This window comes from Netta rufina (assembly GCF_964035555.1).
Source record: "Netta rufina genome assembly, chromosome: 7".
NCBI classification, from domain to species: domain Eukaryota; kingdom Metazoa; phylum Chordata; class Aves; order Anseriformes; family Anatidae; genus Netta; species Netta rufina.
The window spans coordinates 15,849,716-15,871,065 of NC_140130.1; the positions used below are offsets into that span (position 1 = coordinate 15,849,716).

Sequence of the window (21,350 nt, forward strand, 5' to 3'; positions counted from 1 at the left end):
GTTAGCTTCAATTTATTCTCTTTGAAAACTTTTGATGTGGAACTATAGTCAAAAGAAATTAAAAAAAAATCAGCTGAAACAACAAACGCACACAAGTCAACATGACCTTCAGTTGAAGTCATTGAGTCCAACTCTGAGAATTTAAAATAGGAACAACTCTTGTAAGGACTATACAAAGGGTTAAGAAAAGCATTTCCATTTCTCTCAGAGTCTGTATTTATTTATTGTTCTCAGAGGGAGAAAAGTATGCAACATTAAGGTCCCACCAACCATATTAAGTCCAAGTTTCCTCAGCAACCTTACAAGATGGAATTATTTTTTTTCCCCTCAGAGTTAAGTGGGTTTAGTTGTTTTGTGGGATGTTGTAAACATCACACGGACATCTCTTCACCCACGCAAACTGAAGATATTACTATTTCCCCTGTCTGCTATTCTCACTGCAGATAACCAACATCACAGATGAGCCAGTGAAAACAAAGATGATGGCTCACTTGATTTACTACAAAAGTCAACATGTTTGGCTTGCTCATCAGTTAAGATGTTTTGAACTAATCTTCTAATTTTATAACAAAACTGGCTGAAGAGCCTCTACGCGTTCCATTCCCTGGCTGAGCCACAGGACAGTGACCTCCACCTCGTGTGCATTCAGAGCTGACAGGGGGGCAGCAGAACGGTTTAGACAATTCCAGCTGGACTCCAAAAATAACGTATATGCATCTATTTGTAACTTCAGTGCTACCAAATTCCTATCAGATACAAAAAAAAAAAATACACTAATGAAAACAAATGGTCATTTTACATGGCTGTTGCAGTACAAGTGAATTAGAAGCAGGAAAAAAAAAAAAAAAGTGATCTTTCATACCTTAGCTCTTAAAATAGAAGTTTAGTATGATGCCTGTAAACCAACTCCACTCTCTCTTAGTGGCTGTACTTACCTCTCTAGATAGCTAAGATTCAAGGACAACAGGATCAAGCCAAGTCAAGCTGTAACTGGCCCAATTATCTCTGGAGGTACGACACTAATTTTTGAAAAAAAATTACTTTTTCATTAGGAACAGCTACACAGAAGTGACTGCTAAGAAACTGAAGGACATCTGATGGTCAGAAAATCACGGTTCTATTAGGTGAATGCCAAAGAATTCTTCTTTACTAGGTAAGTCAATATAAAAGCTGCCGATATTTCAAAGACTTGAAGTTAAAATATTTCAAGCAGAGGAATTTGGGCACCAAAAAAAAAAAAAATACAGAGAGTCTAAGCAACTCCTCTTTACACTGACTTCTAAAGCATTAGGGCAGATTCAGAACACCTTAGTAAAAGGGCATGGAACTGAAGAATAAGTCTATAAATAAATCAGCAACAATTACCCTAATGGTACTTTATCTTGCACCACTCCCTACAACTGGGATTTCTTTTAAATAAAAAACATCTTTCTAAATATCAGGAAAGGGTAATTAAGTAGCTAATGACTCATCTGTAAGTCAAATCAGACAACTGAAGGACTGCAAGTGCTCTGAGGTCCAACCTTCTTTAACCTGTTCTGTACTGTATGGTTAACACAGTCCAGGCAGAACAGCACACAGCAATTTGGAGAAGTCCTAAAGGTCTGTCCTGACACAAGGTGACACTGACCTACCAGAGTTTTTCCCTGGTTAAGTATCCAACCACATAGAAGATGCCAAGGTCAATGGCAAAAGCCTGTTCCAACTCCTTCATTATAACCAACAGGACACAGATCCTCTCAGGAGCTACTGGAGTGATAACAATGAAAAGCTCAAGAAAGGATCTGTTGCAGCAGATTCACACAGAACGGTAGTTTTATTGAGTTTGCTTTTTAATTAACTCCATTTAAGAAGTGAACATGCTTTAAAGATATCAGTAGGTAATATGCAATTAAGTAACATGCAACATACTTAGAGAGATCGGACAGGATTTCAGTATGTTTAAACTACTTCAAATGAAATACTGCACATCAAAATATTGTTTAACCAGTATCTGTTGTGCAAATAAAACTTGTGTACACAGTACAACTTGTACTGTCCAAAACACAGACCTGCATGTCATTTAACTTCTGCCTAGCCCCCGAACTTGCTAGTACTTTCGGTACTTCCAGTTGGTATAGTTTTTAAATGGTCTAGCATATTTAATCATAATTATGCTCTATTACCAATGCTCTATTATCAGTGTTCTACATAAAACCAATCTTATCTACTGATCAAAGGCAACTGCTGTTGCTTGTCTTTTGCCTGGAGCTCTGGCCATTTTAATGTCACAGGTACATTACCATGATGTATAAATATAAGTTAAATGTCTTGTTCCATCTGCAGAAAGAACATGGAAATTTTATTTGGCTAGTAATTCAATCACTAATGCTTTTAGCACACACTTATTTTTTTCCCAAAGGAATTAAATGTTAATTACCAGAAGACATTTTTACTGTTTGATAACTATGACCTTACTGAGAAATATTAAAACTTTTAACATGGAAAAATCTGACAGCTATAAATACTAATTCCTCTCAAACAGCTACCTCATCTTACATATGGATAAACTACTTAACAGTTTTTTGGGAGTATTATGAAATAATATAAAATTCTGGTAATGTAATAACAGAAAAAGACAATTAGGTGCAAGGGCTGGAAGTTTAAAAATTTTTTTCTTGTATCTAAGCATAAAGATGCACACAAAAGGGAACAAATCCCCTACTATCTTGATGCTAAGGGCAGAAACATGTAAGTGAATCCTGAATAGCTGTATTTTATTTGGATATATGACTTCTCTGTAATGACTATAAGAGTGTTTTTAAGAGGCCCTGAATAAATAAAATAATGTTGATAAGTAAAGCGTTTTCTACAGTCTTTCATACAAACGATCTTCAAAAAAGCAGTTATATAATACAGACTTGAGGGATTGCAGAGAGGGCATTGAAATAGAAAGTTCTTCAGAGCATTCACTCTTCACTGAGTGAATGAGGCAAGAATATTGGACTGCGTGCACTGAGCATAGCTCTTCAGCCAGTGGTAGTAACATGCAGATATTAAAAACATCAGTAATAGCAATGACAACTACTTCACACTATTTTTCTTAAAGTTCTTCATAATTTAACTAAACTCTGAAATACAAATATTACAATATTGACCTTACATAACCTGTATGCTTAAATGTACAAATGAGCAGGAATGTTCCAACTGGGCCATCTTTTGTTTAGTGATTACTTTTAATATAGTGACTGAGATTAAACAAATCAGTTATTAAATAAAGCATGTCAAGCTCTAACAAGTCTCCCTTCCCTTTCAAAACATGTATATAGTTCACAAGTCAGTAACTTCAAGAACTTCAGTATATGTTTTAAAACTTACCGTAACTGGGAAAAAGAAACAAGAGTTGACAAAATTCAGGCTCAGAATCCATCTTCCCCTGTCTATATATCACCTAGACTATAACTAGATGCAATGTGTACTGGTACAAAATAGTTTTCCAAATAAATGTCCATATACTTAAGACACAGAATGCAGTATCTGCTTCCAACTCAAATGTAGAGCTTCTATATTTTAATAACTATTGTGTCAAAATAAAAAGGAAGGATTATTATGCCTGAACATGAGAGATTACTTAAAATTGTAATAAATCTGAACTTCCACCTTCTTCGGTTTGGGCACCTCTTTAATGAGGGATAAAAATCATGAAAGATATTGTTATTAAAATGCTTCATTAAGCTACCAATGGCATGGCCAGTCTCCTACAAGACAAAAGAATGATCCATTCAAAAACAAATCTATTTTTTTTCCTCAAGGAACAGTAATTTTAGGCTACAAAAATCAGATTAGCCAAAACAGGCAATCAGTACAATCAAAGTTAGGTTTCAATACAACTGACAGGGCTCTGGTGACTCTTCACTACGTTACAAACCACAGCCAGACTGTGCTGACAACTTGCAAAGGTGGGGATGGCCATAACATCACACAGCCAGGCAAATTTAAATAGTGAGTCAACACCAAACCTGAAAAAAGTCTTCCATCCAATTTCTGCTAAACAAATATTTATTTCAATTATACACAGATATACTGCAGGAAGTCAGTAACTGTTAGTGTAACCAGTTCTATAAAAAAGACATTGACTAGGATTAACAGTACAAAATTTAAATTGTGTGTATATGAACTGCAGTTAAGAACATAATTATTCAAGAATGAATTGATTGTGGGTTTTTTTGTTTGTTTGTTTCTTGCTTTTTAGAAACTCAATGCATTTCTAGACATATGTTATAATTTGCAGTAGACTGAAGCATGGAAGCTACTTCTGAAAACAAAAGATTTCTGTTTCAGGTCTTTAATAACAAGGTATGTAGACACACAGAAAAGTAAATACGTATAACAGGCATGTATATCACTATAAAAGGCTTACAGTTCTTTGTGCTTCTCCTCTGCCAGAATTTGGTCATTTGGCTTCAGCCCATACCTTGAAAATAAGAAACAAAGAACAATTATTCACTTGAGAACTTAGCTATAAAATATAGCTTTAAAATAGCAAATTATCATACTATGTGATATTTAATGATTCAGACAACTCTGATACTGCAAGAACAAAGTTTTCTAAAGAAAATTTTAGATGTTTCTTAAAGTAAATTTATTATCACTCAAAAGTTTTGCTTTTATCCCAGCTTCAGATAAGACCAGACACTTGGACCGACTACATATCAGAAGATCATTGCACTTCATATCAAAACTATCCACTGATCTCAAAATTTCAATCTGGCAGAACATGTTTCTGAGGATTACAGACAACATAAACACTAAAACTAGCTGCAATGTTCCCCTCTTAAGTAAATCAAAGTATTATATCAATACCTAAAACATTTTGAAGTTAAAAGAAATATGTACACACAAATATATTTTAACAGGCTATTTATGAGGAAAATTTCTGCAGTCCACTTAGGAAACCTCTGATGAAAAGGAGAGCAGGAGAGAAGTAAGCCTCCTTTGCTAGCTTGAGCTAGCAGGCGGTTTGAGAGGACGGGTTGCCTGCACTGTTAATCCAAAGAAGAAGAGAAGCTGGCCTCCCCAGCACGGGCCACTGCTAGTCCTGCTGCGGGCTACACTGTCAGTCACTTTGAAAAACCTTTAAAAAGTGACCTTGCTTGTGCTGCGTCTCAGAAAAAAAGTCTTTTGCCCTCTCAAAATATTCCACAGATCTAACTACAATGTGGGGCTGCCCCCATATGTAATGGATATAATGGAAGCAGCTACAAGTAAAGAATGTTTTTGATAATTCTGCAAACAGTAACTGCTCATGCTTCAGAATAAAGGAGCTCTCCATCGCCTCTGTGTCTCTGCTTTTGTTCCATTCTGCCATCAAGTGCAGAGCTACACATTACTCCTTCTGAGCAAAGATTCCGGCCACTAACTACAAGCAAGCTGTCCCTCATATTGATTGTTGTTTGAGATAAACAGATAAAGTTTTCTTTATATCATTTTCTGATTATATTCTCTGAAACTGCTGTGTGTGTGGTTTTTTCCAGAATTGATTTAAAATGCAAGCATCAACCCCAGACACATTCTCAAGCTCACCAGTGCCGCATTCAAACATAGAAGACACCAACAACCTGACCCATTTTTTCCTGTTTACATACCCAGACACTGCCTTTGGTTATTTCCCAGAGCATCCTGCTGACTTGCATCCATTTATCTACCTTGCTACTCAACCCTTCATGCAGTCCCTTCTAACCAGGGTACAGAGGAGCCCCTCCACATTTGCCTTCTAAATGCAGTGTTTGCATTTGACTCAGAGCAGACTACACAACGCGCTGTCCAATAACAGATGCAGGCCACCTGCTTTAACTGCTGCATCTTCTTTACAGTTTACCACTATTTCACTTCTTAAGCCACAAATTTTGAACTGTTGTGACCTTACAGATCAATGTTTTCCTTAGTGAATAGTGTTAGACCCTTTTTCTTTAATGGCCGAGGTCTGGCCCAACGCTTCATAACACTACTGCACCCTTCTGAAGATCGCTGCTTGTCATGCCTTAAGCATTTTATTGATAGCAAATAGTAATACATCAGAGAAGAAGACGACAGCTCTCATGACATTCCAAAGGAACATCTGTCAGAAGTCCAAGGACTAACTTCTGCAGCCCGCAGCCTTAAAATGCAATCAGGTTGTTTGGCAAAAGGATTGACCTGCCACAGACAGCCATGCCTGACTGACTACTTACTTGCTTTGTTAAGCAAGCTACAGCAGAAGCTGTACAGCAGAGGGGAACGCTGCTGAACAGGCGTGGGGCTTGATCTGGGGTACCATGAAAATGTTCCTTTTTTGTTTGTTTCTCCAATATTCCTCCTTGCCTTCTGAAGATACTGCTTTGATGACAGCTACACGTCAGGGAGTTTCCCACAAAATGGGCATGCTTGTAGAAGTCACACTTTCATTAGTACTTTCTGCATTAAGACAGGATGCATATTACATTTCATACGCAGCTGAAGTATTTAATAAATGTAAGTGTGCAACTAGCACAGTGAACAGCTTACATAATGTTTGCCAACATGTGTTTCGTAGGCAAGATTGATAAGTACCAGTTGGCTTTCCCTAACTGATGAAGGTTAGATTTGGAAGAATTTCTCTCCCCCAGATTTCTAAAAAAAAAAATTTAAGAGTCGAGGCAAAAATGCAAAATTGAGGTTAAAGATACGTAATCTGAACATTTTAAATAACTTAGGACATTTTGAACTATTTAAGCAACTGAAACAACACACTGCAAATGTATTCCAAATTTACAGTTCTACTATTAAACTAGAAACAGAAGCAAATATGCTTCAGAAGTGGGCAAAGGAGCTGAAGGGACCACAACTTGAAATCTCACTGGGCAGAAAACAGAGGAAACTTAAGCTTAATACATCCTAGCATATTAAATACTGATTATTAATTTTGACTATCCAATACCAATTTAAGAAAAGTTCAAACCACTAATAGTTTCTTCATTGCTGCTCAGAAGACTATTTCAAAATAATAAGAATCTGTCATGTTCTACAGAAAGATTGCAGGTAAATGTCAAAACAAACTCTAGTACATTTCAAAAATGATATTTTAAAGCGCTTCCTGATGTCCTTCAGGAACATTTAATCTACTGAAAGAATAGCCAACCTTCCAGCCACCCGTGCCCAGACGGCAGCTGCACGCAGGCATGCCGAGGGGCAGACAGAGCCCCCCAGCACAGCGCTATCTCCCCGCACAGCTGCAAGCTTCCACCAAGCCAGCTCAGCTGCCTGGCCAGATACACACAGCCCAGCCTGTGCACTCTGCAAGCAACTATTCCAGGCAGTTGGACAGTCTGCTGGCTTTACCTTGGGTGAAGCCTCCACTTTAGGAAGCATTAGCTTTGTCCCCCTACTTGGTTCCTTAGGGAATTTCTTACGCTCCACCATAGTCTCTCCAGCACACCCCATTCTGATCAAAGCTCAAGGAATGCATTTGCAACCATAGGCTATCAGATCACTGTTTTATCATCCATCCTCTAGCCTCAGTTTAAATGAGGAGTTTCACAGCCCCTCACACGACCTTCTTCTGGTTTGGAGCTATTATTTTTCTGTACTTTAAATGGCATTCTTTCTAACTTGGCTTTTCTAACTTACAAAGAGGCATGTTCAGGCACTGAAATTATCAGGAGAAGCGTGCAAGCTAACCCCCCCCTAAATTCCATCCAGAAACCCAGAGCCAACTCCAACTGAGTCTCTGGAAAAGCATCTCTCTGCCTTCAGTGGGGAGTAATGACAAAGGATGTCCACACCAGCCTGCTAGGCAAGGTGATCCGAATACCTCCCGTTAGGCCGTAACTCCTTCACTCCATACTATTAATAAACCAGAGATGCATTTCAATGAAAGAAGCTTGAATTTATTGGAATTTAGTAATAAAGCATGTTCTCACCTTCCCAAACCGGCGTTCCCAAATCTCTCAACCTTTCTTCTCCCATTTGTTTACAGTTATTCAGATGGGAACTTGGGGATGGGATATTTCCTCCCTTCCTACATTTCACATTTCTAGAGCCAAGTTTAATGTATGCACACAGATATATACATAACAATATCAAAATTAACCCCCACCCCCAAACAATACTACATTAATTTTAAATATTTTCTCTTTCAACAAGCCTGAAAATAAAGTAGCAGAGGCAAAGACTAAAAGATTATCGCAGACACTGAGGACAGACATTATATGGAGGCGGAATAACATTAAGGAAATATGGAGGTACATATAGTTAAATATACTCTATAAAAATGCTAAGGCCACTTGGAAGAGTTTTATGTATGTAACAGCTAGATATACAACTCTGGCCAACAGTTGGTTATGGTGCTACCAAAAGGAAAAACAAAAATCAAAACTGTGAAGCATACATATTTTTCACTCATTTCTACTCTTGTAAGTATATGACTTTCCCAGCACTTACATACAAAATTATCATCTCCAGTTTTTACAGAGATATAATTTTATGAAATGTCTTAAAAAAAAAAAAAAAAAAAAAAAAAAAAAAGCACACTAGAACCTGTGAGCTCAGCTCTGACTTGTTCAATGCACTTTAAAAATCCTTCTGAAACAGCAATCCTATGACTCACTTCTTTTTTTTTTTTTTTATTATTTCTCCTAATATGACAGGTATGGAAACTAATGCCCATGAACTTTAGTCAGCATTTTTGCAAAAAAGCTCTTAATTTAACAAACAGCTGTAAGGCATGTTCCCCTTCATGCAGCATTCAATTTTACAAAGCCTTAACCAAATTAAAAAGAAAAAAAAAAAAAAGCATACGCTAAATATGTACAAGTGAAAAACTTAAAGTGAATATCAAGTTCAGATCTGCTCTACGTACCAGACTTTCCTGAAGGGCTGGTAAAACTCACCTGTCCTAAGGCAAAAACTTATGACTGGTGATGATTAAACAGGTTTTAAAAGTTACAATACAACATCCTTGCTTCAAAATTCACTTCCCTTTTGAAATTTCTTCTGACTTGAATCCATCAGCCAGGAAAAAATAAAGAAAAAAGAATAGCTGAAAACTGCACAGAGTTCAAAATAAAAAATCAGCATGGATATACACTGCTGCTTGGGCCAGAAGAGTCAAGAACTCCATCACATAGACTAGCCAGAAACAAGGAAGTACACAAAACTTATACATCCATACACACACACATATCCAAGTAATATTTTCATGAATACTTTCATGAATACTTGTGCAGGAACAAGAAGCTAGAGATAAAAGGATTTTTTTATTTTGCATTACCTGTCAATGTGAGTAGCCAGCATGAAAAAATATGTAAGTTATTTGAACAATACAAAAACAGTAAGGCATTCTAGGAAGCTCTGAACATAGACACCTGTGCAGTCATTCCTCTGCCTTGTTTGATGAATAATAAACATGAACCTTGCCACCATCCATGGCTCTGACTATCCTGGCTCCCCTTTCAATGATCCAATGACAGCTTTGCTGTTCCATCAGCTCACTGTACCTGACAGGCTCTGCTGCAGTTATTTTAACTGTTTCCCAGATTGATTACAATGGAATTCACGAAATGGTACATTTCTGAAATGAAATTCACAAAAAAGGTCACCAAAAAAAGCAACTAAGTGATTTCTCTGCCAGAAACCCAAAGCTTCTTGGTTGTGTGAACTCGACAAGAATCACGCTATAGCAGGCTATGTCTCATCAATAAAAGAAGAGACCTTTTTTTTTAAGGCAGAGCTTTGCAGATGCATTTCTTCATAAGTTCTCAACAAAGCCAGTAAAAACCCCTGAGGCCTTGAGCAACCTTCCTGCACTTCAGATCAGTCAGAACGCATTTCCATAAGAATGATTCAGCATTTACGCTGTTTCAGCTTTCAAGTGATGTTAAAGCTACTTTCACTGTTCTAAAAACAGAAATGCAGTCCTTCTTCTGGTGGTTTTTCTTAATAATTCATCCTCTAAAACGAGGCCAGCCAGCCAGCGGGACACTGGTGCTTACACGTCCTTCTTCAGTTCGCACTGCTTGCTTTTCACCAAAGGCTGTTAGCACATCCCACCAGCTCGTCCAGGTTAGAAGCACAGCCACATGTGAACCTGCTGTCACACTGCTATCTTACCAAGCATTTACAGACCAGTGCACAAAATAAACCCAATCTCCCAGAATATTTAGCTGATGAGATGTCTGGGGGGACAGGTACAGGATGTCAGCCTTTTTATTAATTTCCTTCTGGAATTTATTACATAAGATGACTAACGATGCCCTAACTGCTAACTCCATTTCTTCTGACTCAATCTACACAGAGCTCAGAAGACAGTAAGTGAATTGCTTTTCCAATGGCAGTAAAATGCTACTCAGAGCAAGGCAGTATTTCTGCATTTTTGACAATGCTATAGTTGATTACGAGTTTCAATAATGCTTCATGTAGCCTCAATCTACTGATTAGCCTGGTAAACCTTTTCACATACAAAAACAAGGAGCACAAGCAGCATGACTTGCATTTGTTTGGATCATCACATTCGACTGGCTAACTCAAATTCCAGTGGCTATGCATTTTCTAAAGCCAGATGAAAACAAAAAAGCACAAGCCAGACCAGACCTTATGCACAAATTCAGCAGCCAAATTCATCGTGGACCAGACACAAACAGCTAAACCAAAATTAAAGTTGTGTGTCATTGGCACATACAACCTAGTCCAAATATTTGTTTTAAAACATCATTCTTTCCCCACAGAGCTCCCCAATGAAGAGCTTTGATTCATATCCACAGTCACCGTCTCTTGCCTGACTTGCACTGCTTTTCTTCTGTCACAGGGTGATACATCTGCTTTTGATCCTCCCTGTCCTTCCAAACCCCTCCCTGTTACTTTGCTGTCTTCTCCCAGCTTCACCACCTCTCCCATCTGACCTCTCTTGTAACAGCACGGCTTCCCCCACCTATCCCTTCACATGCTTCTCTTGGCCTCGAGTCGACTGCAGACCAGGCACCCTTTCAACACTGATTTCTGTCCTCCAACGACAGCTGATCACCAACCGCTGTTACTCTAGGATGACCTTACACGGGTTATGCAATTTCAGAAGAGGTCCTTTCTGAAAAGACATTGCTTTGTCACCAAACAAAACACAAGTCCAGAAACATTTCCTTGAGAAACAGAAAGATTCAAAGGGTTTGTATGATAGCAACACAATCCCAACAAAAACCTGCCTCTGAAAAAATCTCAAGTCTTGCAATAGTCCACTTACACTAACAAAAGAGAAGACTGCCTAAAAGGTTTTTCAGACATTCCTTTAGTGAAGTGCTGGGGATGTAAGAGATTGCACATCTCGGCTGACTTCATCAGGGGTCAGCACTCGATCCAGCACCATGCCACACATCTAGGCGTGACCTGGAGTTAAATGCATTAAGTGCTGATGAAATCCACAGATGACATCAAACTGGCAAGGGCATGCAGTGACAACAGACCATTCTAGCAGGCAGCAAGGCAAACCCATTCACACGTAACTTTGAAACACAAATGCAGAGTCAAGCAGGTAAATGAAAATAAGAATATGGGCAGGGATAACGCACGTCTCACAGAGCAGTAATTTGGGGGTGGGTGGGATACATCAGATGCCATAATCTGCAACTAAGTCAACGTGAGCTTCCACCTTACGTCAACTGATCAAGACATCAATGAACTGGTTGAATATAGAAATAGGGCAGAGCAAACAGAACAATAAAGAACAGCAGATCAACAGAGTGAGTGGTCAGCCTCAGTAATTCTTCTGTCCCCTTACATTCCTGAACAGAGGATCTATCTAAAGCATTTAAATTGGGAAGAAAAGTAGATCAGAGTATAGCACACGCTAGTGATAGCGGGAAAGACACACACAAAAAAATCATCAAGGAAAGTTAAGATACTTCTGCCTGCAGAGCATTGGAAATAAATGCCTTTTTCGTTGTTACCAATGACACTGAATCAACACCAGCTGGGAAAAAGAGCGTGTAGCACTCTACTGGCAGAAAACACTGACTAACAAAATATCTTCAGGAGGAGTTTAACTGCAACTCAAACCACAGATTTTGGCTGTTCCATTTCTAAGATGTTCCAGACTTCAAGCACAGATACCGGAATGGGCACATGAGTGCTGAGAAAATGAAGCCACATCCTTGAAAACCCAAGGAAGAGGTGCTGGTGTTTTCATTTTTCATCACTATGTTTTTCTCAGTTCCGACGTACTATGACTGTAGTCATATTCAGCTGCATCACATCCTAGATAAACATCTGTTTTTCAGAATAAAACTTGTGGAATTTCCGGGTGAAAGAGATCCTAAGAATACCAGCAGAAAGATTTTCTTTTTTCTTTTTTTAAATACCACACTTACTATGAAAATGAAAGATGGATTTAAGTTTCAAACACAATTAATTTCAAATTACACTCCTAAACCCTGGAAGAAGAATACCCACTGCACTGTAATACAATTATAAGTGGTTTTTACCCCACAATTTTCCTGCATGGATATGATCACTATTTTAAATATAAAAAATACTAGGTATAGCTTTTCTGTTATTTTTTTTTCTTTGTTGCCTCCCCATCTCCCCCAATCAAACTTTTTCCTAAATAGCTGCTTTTAAATTATTCACTGCAGCAAAATAGACTCCCTACTGACAGTATGTTTGCAAATCGGGACTTTAAGTAGCTATTAATATTGTAAGACAGATTTAAAGGGCTTTTGAAATTGAAGTCAAAACAATAATAGGTTTAAATGATTAAAAGGGATTAAGAAAGCCAGGAAAGTCCAAAGCCTATTAATCACCAGAATGCAGAAAACTATGATCATTTAATAGGGTCAGCCCTATCACTTTGGACTTAAGCATATAGCAGGGACCTTGTCAAAATGGTTTTCTTAACTATAAATGGGTGTGCTAAAAATTTACAGTCTCTAAGCACTGAGTATATAAAGAAAAATGTTTTTTGCAGTAATCATTTTTGAAATATCTGATGGCAAGTGCCTTTTCTAAAGCCAGTCACCACACTTCACACCTTTTCTTTTTTTTTTTTTTTGTGAAATCATTACTCTAGATGCTCAGAGTACTCATAACATTGATAGAAAATATTTTTGGTTGACTTTCAGTAATTTCATTAAGAAATAAAATATTATCTGAATTTGCGTAAAAGTCTAGGCTGTTCTTTTTATAGACTGAACTCTTCAATGTATTCTTTTAATACCATCCCATTGAGCATTCAGTATTTAAACCATATTTTAGTCACATTTTTTTTCATTATTTTTGCTCAGACATAATCTAGCCTTTCCATACTGATTTTCTTCAACCAGAAATAAACAGTGGCTTGTGTTTATAATCAAAATTAGTTCATCAATAAACCAGTTTTCACAATCTTGCATTAAAATTTCATTTACATAAAAACTCATAAAAAATTAACAAAAGTAATACATACAATCTAATCTAAACAATAATAATCTGCAGGGTTCCAGTTCTCTTCTAGATCGCCACAATTACTTATTATCACTTTATAAATGTATCATTGGAATTAGTTTGTACTAGTTCTACAACAGATCTTACCAGCACTAGTACTGAAATTCCCCGGATACCTTGCTGCTGCATTAGCTCTTCTTCTTGACAAGGAGATTATAGCAAAATATCATTTGGGGAGGACAGTCATGTGGTCGTGGAGGTGACCCTGAGATTCTGATGAGTAGATCTATAGATTATTTTAATGATTTCTTCTAAATAAAGACTCGCTGAATGTCCTATATGAATAACACTGAGCTCAAGTGAGCTTCTTCACGCTTGAAAATGAAGCCTTCACCTTGTTTTTCTAACAAGGATGCACACTTGTAAAACAATTCTCATTAGGTATCAGGATGAAGTTCAATAGGCTCTATTTCTACAGTAAAGTACAGGTTAGTGCTTTAGACAAAACTAACAAAGGCAGTAAACACAACACTTATAAAGCAACTCTTGGGATCCATCAACTACAACACATTTTGTAACTGAATCACAGCTTTGCCCCCATAGATCTGTTCTGTCTCCATCGCTAAAGGAAAAAACAAAACAAAAAAAAATAAAAATAAAAATAAAACACAGTTACTTTAATATCTGTAGCACAAATTAAAAAATGCCTCATCAAGAAAAATCAGTCAGATGCAGGAAAAAAAAAAACTTCTGTCCATTGATGAACTCATAAACCACTAAGTCAGTCAATAACATTACTTTCAAGCAATAAAATCCTCCAAACAGGAGGATACTAAAAGTACTGAGATTATATCAAATTTTGATTAATCTTTATCACTTTCTGCTGTCAAAAATACTAAGAATTCACCTTTTCATTATTCATAGTGACACAGCAAGACTGGTATATCATACTTTAAAATGCAGAGCTTTATTTAGAGACCGTAACAGAACTAATATATGCAAGACTCAGTCTTACATATCACTTTTTTCTGGTATAAATTTTATTTATTTAAAGATAGCTTAAGATGTACCCCCTCCCCCCCCCACACACACACACTTATCCCACTTTATAGACATTTGTTACAGTCACACCAGGCAAAAGCACCAACTCCGTATCACTGCAGTCTCACTCAGCTTTTGCTGTGCTTAGCAGCCAGGTCTCCTCTATCATCTGTGGAGGCACCTGGGCACCTGTTACAGAATAGTTCAGCGTACATAATTCTAAGCATACAACTGTCGGGTACCTGGGGTACCTCATGTCCCTTAATCCACCTTGTCTAATTTTATTTTACTTCTTTTTAAACATTGATGAGGGTACCCAGTAAACTGCAGCTTTATGAAATTCCAGCTATGCTGAAAAAAAACATGCCAAACCACAGAAAGCATTAGTTTTATTGGGAAAAGTTTTATTGGGAAAAAACAGCATGTGAAAAATTGCAGGGAAGGTTTGTTTCTTTACTGCTAACATCTTACTTTCATTCTTTAAAAAAAAAAAATGCAAGAGCCAACACCAAAATGGAGACTCAGTGAACAGCTGGAGAGAAACTTCTTGGAATCTTCTACCACGGGATGATCAGAGGTACCAGGAACAGCAATTACTGCTTCTGGGAAGAACTGCTCCTCCCTTTTGCTTCTAGCCATTGCCACTGTGTTTTGCATCTTAAATCTCACCCACAGTTGCAGCCACAGTATCTGGCCCAGACACACAGGATTCTGGCAGAGGAAAAAGGGACCGAGGCATTTGGATGGTTCCTGCCACACACGGCCCAAAGTAGCTTCCTGCTTCGACTGAATAACAATTTTGACCCAGGGCTGGTTGTAGAAAAAGGTGCTTGGATATTTCTAATTTTGTGACTCAGCAGAAGTTTCAAATTCAGAATATCCCCCTAGGGTGCTAGGCTTCTTGCAGTGATTTATTGGTTTTTTGTTTGTTTGTGTTTTAAATTATTATTTGTTTTGGTTTGTTTTTTGTTTGTCCATTTTTTATTTGTTTTGTTTTTTAACCCCAGTTTACATATAAAACTTTAAGTGTCCTACCTTTGAAGATGTCGGCTATACCTCAGTATGTTCTCGGCCAAAGTAGGAACCAATAGCTGGCACTTCCTAAATGATAAAAAGCTAGCAACTGCTGAAGCTATTTACCTCAACTTATTATGTTGAATGGTGCAATCTCTACACATAGTTTGCCTCAGCTCATATATGACACAAAAATTGCTGAGAAAATAGTCAGGGATTTTGCAAAGGTTAACTTTTGCAAAGGTTGGCAAAATAGCCTTTCACTTTTTAATCAACAATTTTTTTTTAATCAACAAAAATAGACAATATCCAGCAGATCTCCAGCATCTCACATCTTGTGGCGTTACTAACTAAATATAAAAATAATACAGACACTGGAATTTCATTGCAAACATACAAGACACACATCTAAGCAGTATCTCACATACACCAACAGTTGTGTTCTGTTGCTCCCTAGTACTGCTGTACAGAACAAAATCACAAGCATTATTCAAAAACAATTAGCTTCAAAGAAGCATGCTGGAACACACTCTTGCAAAAAGGAAGTTGTAGCAACTAAAAAAGGAGCAGCAGATTTGGAGGGAGGTCTTCCATCGAAAAGTTCCGAAGAGTTTCTGCAGCTCCTTGTTACTGCTCACTTGTTACAGCTTGTCACACCAGGCAGTCAAGCTCCCCCCTTTATGCTTTGTCACGTGCATCTCAGATTCTCACATCACTGTCACTTCAGGACAAGTGGGGGGAAAAAAACAAAACAAAGCAAAACAAAACAAGAACACACACATCACTGGAGTGAGCTGGAAAAATAATCACAAAGTTCTCCAGCCATTCCTGCCATAGTTCCCTAGTTTTTATCTGACAAGGCAGACATAAAACCACAAGTTCAAAGTAAAACTGGAAAACAAAGGCAATTTGTTGGAATCAATTCATGCAACTTGCAAAGACAGCTTTTCTGAGAGCGATTTTCAAGTTGTCCTAAAAGATACAGCATTGTTTTACAGGGTTCAGCACAGTTTCAAATTAATAATCTAATGACACACAACACAAGCATCTACACCAGAAACTGGTGAACTCATCGTTAAATCTCTTGATAGCAATCAAAAAAAAAAAAAGCATAATGCTCAGCAAGATATTCTAGTATACTATGAAAGTGAGAGCCAAGGGTTCGTGAAATGAAGATCTTGGTCATCAGCTCTGCATTTCATCTAAACTTAATAGGAAACTTCAGGCTTCACGACATCTTGTCTGCAACGCCGACTTCGTCTTTCTCCAGTAACCTGGAATACCCCGAGTTCCGCCCCACCAAAAATAAAGCCAAGTAAGTTTCCAAGGGCAGGTTTACCTTTCTCCAGCCCTCAGCCAGGGGTAAACAAGAACACTAGCAATTAAAGGGAGCGCAGGCTGCCTCCACCCTGTCCCTGTGGCCACGGCAGAAACCAGAGGTGCCAGGAGGCAGGAGGGAGGCCAAGCCCAGCTGGAGCAGGCCTGGAGGTGGGGATGCCAGACCTGGCACCACAGCAGCAGGGCCCCGCAGCAGCCGAGTACCTCACAGCTCAGGCTGCAGTAGTGCTAACACTGACCTGGTGCTCATACATTGTTCAGGAGCAGCCTGATGAAATACTAAGTTATGAAAAAAGAAGTGTTCAACATATTTAATTTCAAGAAAAGAAGGACAGAATTTATCTCATCCCAATACAACCACTGAAGAAAAGCTGCTGAGACTGCGTGCTGCCTGACCTGGACAAAGCACGACCAGTCAAGTAGCAACATGCATTACAATTTCCTGAAAAACCTAATTCTAACAAGTTTGTGTGTTTGGCTTTTTTTTTTTTTTTTTTTTTTTTAATTTAAAAAAAGGCATTACAACCACTTAAGAACTGCTATCATTTAAAATCTGTCTTTTGAGACAATTCAATTACAAATCAACTTAACCTACAGGTTTTTTAAAAAAACGACAAATTATTTTTTAATTTTAACTGGATTTTTCTATTTTTCAATTCACGAGGGATCAAACTTCCACTACTTACCACAACAGGGAAAAAAAAAATTGTACCTTTCCTACACTGTTGGCTATTTTGGTTTGGAGAAGAAGGATGGGAATAGAAGACAGTCTTAGAATCACATCTTATTATCCTGTAATTAGCACGAATCCCTGCAACAATCACCATTATCAAGTAAATGATTTTTATCTACTGTACTCTAAACAAATAGCAATCTTAAGTGTCTGATTAGGAAACCAAGATGAAGTCTTCTTCAGTACAAATGTCAAGTCCTGCTTCCAAAGAGAAGCTTTCACCATCTTATTTTAGAGCGATGTTAGTTCCTCAATGAGAAACTCAGCTTTATCAAAGGTATCTTCAGCAAGGGTCCTTTCATTTACTATTACTGCCTAGTAAAAACAGACCAACTTCATTCACAGAGCTCTTTCACCTACAGTTCCCTGTTTGCTGCTAATTCTTTGTTACGGTTAGAGGAGACAAAAAAGACCCGGTTTAAAATTCCAGTATTTCAGTATTTGCCTTGTAACACAATTCCCAAACTTTTTTTTTTTTTTTTTTAAGCAAAGTTTTTATTTGGGAATGAAGTGAAAAATATAGCTAAACTGCATACATGTCAGTCACTCATGTCTCAAGGTCATTCTAAAGAAAACAATTAATCCAAGAACTGTTCATATTCTATTGACACGTAATGAAATTACTTTTCTGAAGAAAAAAAAATAAATTTGAAGTTACAAACAAGTACAAGAAGTGAAAACCCCTGATACATTAACGAGTTGTCAAGAAGGGGATTATTTCATATTCATGGACATGTTCATATTATTTACAAGTACATAAGTAATTACAAGCTCTTCCAGGTACATAAGTGGTACATCAGTAATTAAAAGCTCTTCTGGAATCATTGCTCAAGCTCAGTGTACCCTGGAAGTGTCACAACTCCTTGGTCAGAGCTCTGTCTTAGGTAGAGCTTTCATATAGCATTTTCCCAAATGAAACTTAACTAAAATCTTTCTCTCATTTAAACTAGACATTTAACTAAATGCACTAGGAAAAATTATCAGGCTTGTAGAAAGTTCTAAGTTGTCAGGCATGCTACCAAATTTATAGGCCCATTGGTACAGAGAGGTCCTTTTAAAGACAGCCATCAGTACCTTATGTTTTTGTAAGCAAACATGGATTTTTTTTTTTAGAAATTTAACAGCAGTCAGATGATGCAATTTAGCTCAACACTATCAACAGTGTTTTATGTTCACACCCCGAGATAAGCTAAATTGGGTTCTACAGATACAACTCAAACCAGAAGCTAATAAAACCCTCAGCTGTTCAGTTTCTCTACCCAATGAGCCAACACAACACCTACCTTTCAGTAGTGATCTTTCACTATGATTATTTAAACAATGGAACATTATAGCAAACACTTTTTAAAAAGGTAAATCTTCAGGGACGATATGTTGTTTGTGTGTTGTTTGTTTGTTTGTTTTTTAAGTACTTTAAGTTTAAGTACTACGTACTTTCCATACTTTCAGCATAGTATGGGCAGGTAATATAGTCCCTAACTTAAAGCAATGCAAATACCTGCTAACACATCCTAGGGAGTTGACAAGGTACCCAAAGTCAAACTAAACACATTAATGAAGGTGAAAAGGCTTAAAGTTGTATTTTTCACCTAAATCTGGCAGCAAAGTCCACAGCTGTGGTTCCCATTCTGTGAACATGTGCTTTACAACTGCTGGATGTGCACTTGAGATGACAAATAATGACCAGATCTCTATAACCTAAACAGTTCAACTATAGTTAAGGAAATGTTAAAAATTACCTATCTGCTAAAGAGTGCTGCTCCTTCTATGGAGAGCAATGAAACAGATGCCATCTCCTAACAGCAGGGTATAGGAGCATTTCCAAAAGTTAGAGGTACTGGGTTTCTCTGAAAAGTGGTTTTAAAGCATGAGCATAGGTTAAACAGAATTTCTTTGTCTGCTTTAATCTATATGACATATTAAATCCTATGAAGTTATACTTAAATGCCTGTTACAAATTCCATAGGTAAAGGATTAATTTCTGTTGAATGTCACACGTAGAATCTAGTAAACAAATTACACTGAAAGCTTTAATAAACACCTCTTATAAAAGTTACTTTCACAGATTAACATAGCTATAGTCAACAATTCACCCACAAAGCATCTCCCCTTTTTTCTTCCCCCCCCCCCCATAAAAATCTCCATTTTCATCAAGTATCTATATCCCCCAAAAAATGGTGAAGGGGTAAAAAAAAAAATATTGGGTTAATCCAAATTAGAATGACATGCAGAAAACTATCCGTCTATATTTCTTTAATGCAGATATTCAGGAAAAAAGGGGGGAGGATGGAAGGGGGGCTTCAAAAGACTGCTGTCCAGTCGTGTGAACAGAATCTGAAGTGGTTTTGGATATCACCAGCCTTCAGTAGTACCACAGACATTGCTAAACTTTTCAGACTGTCTCCCCAGAGATAAGATCAAAAAAAACTAACTCCCTGCCAGAGGCTGTGATTTCCCTGGCTCAGGTAATACCAGACTGCTGCTGCGGTCTGAAAAACTGACTGACCCAGTCAAGTTCTATTGTGACATAAATTAAGACCACCTCTCATAGAAAGAGTCTATGAAAGGCTTAAAGCTTTCCAAAATTGTCAAGATACTGAAGACTTCGGCCCAAGTCCAGCTGAAACCAAAATTCAACTTTGAAAGAAAAGTGATAGGGCTATGTTAATAACCCAAGGCAAAAACACAAACCCAACCCTCCAACACTGCTCATTTCTTCAAGCCAGTATTGCATGGCAGCAAGTTGTTTTGCATCTGCCAGTGGTAGGACTGCTATTATGTGTTTATTCTCAAGTTTGTTTATAAAATGGTGTGTACACAGTTTATATATTGTTCAAAGGATTATTTGAGACTTCCTACACAATCTTATACTGTTTCCATTTTACTAATAGAATTTACAAAAATAATCTGGCTAGCAGGATTCATTTTAACATTCTCTTATTTCATTGACAAAAGATGTTGATTAAACTCACAAGAACAAGCCCTTTATTCCGAACAAAGGTATTTACTCTTAAAAGAGTGGTTTTACAAGAGAGGAGAGCGGACTGAGAGGAACAGAACAGCCTCTTTTCATACTCTCAAGTCAGAGCCCAGCTGGCCTCATGGTCCCGCTGAAACACTCATCTAGCTGACGAGGTGAGAGACTCCAGAAGTGATCGATTGTTGCCAAGACACCAAGAGCTAACCCTGTGGGGCTAGAGATGGCCGCATGCCTTCTTCGACAAGGAAAAACAGAAATTTGGCTGGTATGATCAACAGTGTCTGTCAAGTGCTTTGCAGTCCCGAAACACTTGTGTTCTTCCACCTCCCTGAAGTATTTGAAAAACTTAATTCTAGGACTTCTAATATACCTAGGTTAGCTACTTCATTTCCTCTCACAGTCTGAGGATGCATGGGATTTGATTCCTACTTCACGAAGTACTGCAAACACAGTTGGACTTGGAGTAAAAGTGTGCTAGTCCATTTTTTAAGTGGACAACGATGCACACACACTGACAAACAGGAAGCTAGAAGAAAAATCAGGTACGTAAGAAGAGCATAGACAAGCTTCCCAGTTTCCAGGTTATTAGCAGAGCTATCACACTGTCTGCAGGTCCCCTGTGAAACTGCTGGAGGACTGCTTATTGCTTTAAATAATTCAATGCTCCACAGAGGCATTTTGGCAGTTAAGAACTGCTCACAAAGCAGATGATGTTCCAGGAGATAGTTTAACTCGTCTGACAGGACTCAAATTTGCATACGTAAATTTGAGTGATAAAAATATCAGCTGCAAAACAAATAGATTATTGTGTTTAATAAAGCTTCATAACAAAAGATTTGTGGC

At 37.8% G+C, this 21,350-nt stretch overlaps 1 protein-coding gene across 1 annotated transcript in view; it reads right to left on the reverse strand.

The window, feature by feature from the left end:
• ADK (adenosine kinase) overlaps positions 1–21,350 on the reverse strand; it is a 278,606-nt gene that overhangs the window by 242,937 nt on the left and 14,319 nt on the right. Inside the window, exon 3 of the mRNA XM_084290056.1 lies at positions 4,400–4,453. Coding sequence (XP_084146182.1) covers positions 4,400–4,453 — 54 coding nt within the window. The remainder of the gene's footprint in view (positions 1–4,399; positions 4,454–21,350) is intronic.